We start from the raw sequence: 4,244 nt of genomic DNA on the forward strand, positions 1-4,244 counted from the left end.
GACAGAGTGAGACTCCAACTCAAAAAAAAAAAAAGGGATACTGCCAGAGTGTGCAACCAAAATACTTATCATTTAATTTTTTTTTTTTTTTGAGTCAGGGACTCACTCTGTCTCCCAGGCTGGCTGGAGTACAGCTCACTGCAGCCTTGACTTCCTGGGCTCAGGTGATCCTCCTGCCTCAGCCTCCTGAGTAGCTGAGACTACAGGTGCGTGTCACCACACCCGGTTAATTTTTTTCTTTGAGTTGGAGTCCCACTCTGTCATCCAGGCTGGAGTGCAGTGGCCTCTGCAGCCTCCACCTGCTGGGCTTAGGTGATCCCTTCTGCCTCAGCTTTCCAAGTAGCTGGAACCACATGCATGCGCCACCTTGCCTGGCTAATTTTTTAATTTATTGTAGAGTCGAAGTCTCACCAAATTGCCCGGGCTAGTCTCGAACCCCATGGACTCAGGCAATCCTCTCGCCTCTGCCTCTCAAAGTGCTGGGATTACAGGCATGAACCACCATGCCTAGCCTGGCTAATTTTTAAAAACTTTTTGTAGAGACAAGGTCTCAGTATGTTGTGTAGGCTGGTCTCGAACTCCCGGGCTCAAGCAATCTTCCTGCCTTGACCTCCCAAAGTGCTGGGATTATAGGCATGAGCCACTGCACCTGGTCTCATTTAATTTTTATTGAAAAGAAAGCACTGCTCCTTCACAGGAATCCCAGGGTACCCAACTGTTATGGACTTCATTGTTTCTCCCCCCAAATTCATATGTTGAAGCCTTGATCCCTAAAGTGACTGTACTTGGAGACAGGGCCTTAGGTTAAAGGAAATTATAAGGATGAGGCCCTAATCTGAAAGGACTTGTGTTCTTTTTTGTTTTTTTTTTTGAGTTGGAGTCTCACTCAGTCGCCCAGACTGGAGTGCAGTGGCCGCTCCCGGCCACCGCAGCCTCGACCTGCTGGGCTCCGGCGATCCTTCCGCCTCAGCCTTCCGAGTAGCCGGAACTACAGGCGCGCGCGACCACGCCCAGCTGATTTTTTGATTTTTTGTAGAGATGAGGTCTCGCTGCCCAGGCGGGTCTCGAACCCGCCACTCACCTCAGCCTCCCAGAGGCGCGGGATTCCAGGCTGAGCCACCGAGCCCGGCTGACGTGTGTCCTTCCAAGGAGAGGAAGAAGGGGCACGAGAGATCACCCTTCTGCAAATGTACTCCGAGGAGAGGCCACACGAGGGCTCATGAGAAGGTGGCTGTCTGCAAGCCAGCGAGGGAGGCCTTACCAGAAACCAACCTTGCAGCATCTTGATCTCGGACTTGCAGTTTCTGGAGCCAGATAAACAAAATTGTTGTTTAACCCCTGCAGTCGTGGTACTTTATGATGGCAGCCCTGAAGACTAATCCCCAGTGTCTGCACCTGCACAATGCCTGTCACATGTAAGAGCTCAGTAGGTATTTCCTCAGAAGGGAGGTCGTGGCAGGGGTCCTGAGGGCGGGGCCTGCAGAACACCTTGCCCTGAGTTACTGCACTACACTTCACCAGAGCCACCTCAGACAACAAAGCCACCCTGGGGTTAGCATCATTCCCAGCTGAGTGATCATCCATTTTCTCCTTGGACAGATGGCTACATTGGTAAGAAATACCTGTCCACAGCTGGGGGCCCAAATGGCGAGGGAAGCAGAGGGATCCGCAGTTGTCCCGACGCTGTCAACAAAGGATTCGCAGCCATCGCAGGGTTTGTCATCAATATCCCTTGCCACCGATGGAGTTCTGGAAAGAACCGGATAAACACAAGAACGACTCTACTTTTTGGGGACTGTTTGGATTCTTAAACACAGTGAAAGCCCTTTGTGTTTTCCCAACACTTGGGAAGACTGTCTACACCAAGCCCTCAGCTACACGGAAACCCCAGCTGTTAAGCAAAACTCTGTGTTTTATCAACAGCCCTTGGAATTTCTTTCGGAGTCTGCAGGTAATACCACACCACTCTCCAAGCAATAATAAAATTAAACCAGCCTTGCAAGATTCCAGAAATACCAACTTCCTTTCTTACAATTTATTTTGATTCTTATATTTTCAGAGGTGCAAATGCATAAATTCTCCTTTATGCTCAATCTCTGGAGAAACATTTCTACCTAGTTGATGAGATGAAAACAGAAAATGAGAGAAGAGAATCTTCTTAATGGCTAAAAATATATCTAATTAGTGCAGATATAGGCTGACTGTCTGAGACTGTATCTAATTAGAACAAGTGGCCAAATTATATCCAAGCTGACATAAACACAAGGATTCATGTATTTTCTCTTCAGAACCCAGTGGTCAGAAAAAGAGACTATTGCTAAAGGGACAACATTTGCCTGCCATTTTCGTGTTAATTATTAGTATCCTTTGAATAGTTTTTTTGTAGCGATAAGGTCTCGCTATGTTTCCTGGACTAGTTTCCAACCCCTGGACTCAAGTAATCCTCCTGCCTCAGCCTCCCAAAGTGCTGGGATGACAGGCCCGAACCACTGTGCCTGGTTTCCTGTGAATAATTTTAAATACTCAACAAGTACAAGTCAAACAAATCATTTTAGTTTCTCCTTCACCCTCCACTGTCACTTAAAAAAAAAATCTGAGATACCTACCACTATGCCTGAAGAAAAAGGAAATGCTCTGCTTTTTTTTTTTTTTTTTTTTGGAGTTGGAGTCTCACTCTGTTGCCCAGGCTGGAATGCCGTAGCAGGCTCATGGCCACCACACCACAGCCTCAACCTGCTGGTCTCAGGCGATCCTTTCTCCTCAACCTTCTAAGTAGTTGGAACTACAGGCACGCACTACCACGCCTGGCTAATTTTTTAATTTACTGTAGAGACAAGGTCTTGCCAAGTTGCCCAGGCTGACTCAGGCAGTCCTCTCACCTAGGCCTCCCAAAGTGCTGGGATGACAGGCTTGAGCCACCATACCCAGTCTGCTGTACTGAAAGAAAGCAGTGATCTTTCTTTCCTTCCTTTTTTCTCCCCTTCCTTGTGTGTATATTTGATTTAAATTTTTTTTTTTTTGAGTTGGAGTCTCACTCTGTCGCCCAGACTGGAGTGCAGTGGCCGCTCCCAGCCACTGCAGCCTTGACCCGCTGGGCTCCGGTGATCCTTCCGCCTCAGCCTTCCATGATTGAATTTTTTAAATGGTTAATTCATTCACATGGTTCAAAACCAAAAATATGATGGTCTTTAAGATGCAATCACTTCTTTAGCCTCTTTTTCAGACCTGACCCTACTGATTAGATTGGACATTCGAGCCCTAACATTGGTTTTTTGCCATATATATATGCTCTCTGTCTTTCTCACTCACTCTCTCTCTCTCTCTTGCGAGAGAGAGAGGTTCTCTATCTCCATTGATTTTCACTGTATTTCTGTATTTCTGTGAGGTCTGTATAGTGGCCTTAGAGAGTTTACCCAGGATTAGAATGAAAATGCCTGCTGGGAGCCTGCAGGTATGGAGCAGCCAGGAGGACAGGCCGGTCAGGAGTGGGCTGGCCTGGGCTCTGGTGACGACACTACCTGCGGCCTGAATCCACGGAGACTGGCGCACAGCCACCCCCTTCCTCCAGACCAGCACACGTTGGACAGAATTTTTCTCTTGAAAAATTGTTGGATTTTGATTTCCGTCTTGAGCTGATGGTCTCTAGCAGAACTTTGAACCTATCCGTGAGTGGGAGAGACTTTCTGAAGTTTTGAAATGGAGCTCCAGAGGCATTATGCCGCATAGACACCATCTAGAACTTACTCTTCTTGTATAAACGTCACTTCATACTCATCGAACACCTCCTCATTTTCTCCACCTCACACCCTGGGGTGGGCACTACTGTCGTCTCTGCTTCTGAGTTGGACCCTCTTAGATACCTCACAGAAGTTGAGTTGGGCCATATTTGTCCTGCTGTGACAGACCTTTTCACTTAGCATAATGTCCCCCGGGTTTATCCACTGTGCAGGCCAGTCTTTGCTAAGAGGGTAGATCTCGTGTTAAGTGTTCTCACCACAAAAACAGCAAGCAAAGGGACACAGGAAACTTTGGGACGGGCTGGAGATGCTTGTTACCATGATAGTCATGATGGTTTCATGGGTGTACGCAGATGTCCATACCCGTCAAATGGTGTACATAAAATATGTGTCCTTCTCTTATATAATTACTCCTCAATAAGGTTGTTTAAAAGCATGTAGTGCTCAGCTAGCCTTTGACATGCTGTCTGAGACAACCTGGGGGCAAGAGGTCTGTCTAGTGGCCTC

General features: G+C 47.4%; 1 protein-coding gene across 1 annotated transcript in view; it reads right to left on the reverse strand.

Annotated features, from left to right (window-relative positions):
- The window catches only part of SAMD7 (sterile alpha motif domain containing 7), an 18,763-nt gene extending 17,055 nt beyond the window's left edge, over positions 1–1,708 (reverse strand). The window contains exon 1 of the mRNA XM_008051776.1: positions 1,623–1,708. Coding sequence (XP_008049967.1) covers positions 1,623–1,708 — 86 coding nt within the window. The remainder of the gene's footprint in view (positions 1–1,622) is intronic.
- Positions 1,709–4,244: the final 2,536 nt, after the last annotated feature.

Source organism: Carlito syrichta, unplaced genomic scaffold (genome assembly GCF_000164805.1).
Source record: "Carlito syrichta isolate Samal-C Ts95f unplaced genomic scaffold, Tarsius_syrichta-2.0.1 Scaffold233425, whole genome shotgun sequence".
Taxonomy (NCBI): Eukaryota; Metazoa; Chordata; class Mammalia; order Primates; family Tarsiidae; genus Carlito; species Carlito syrichta.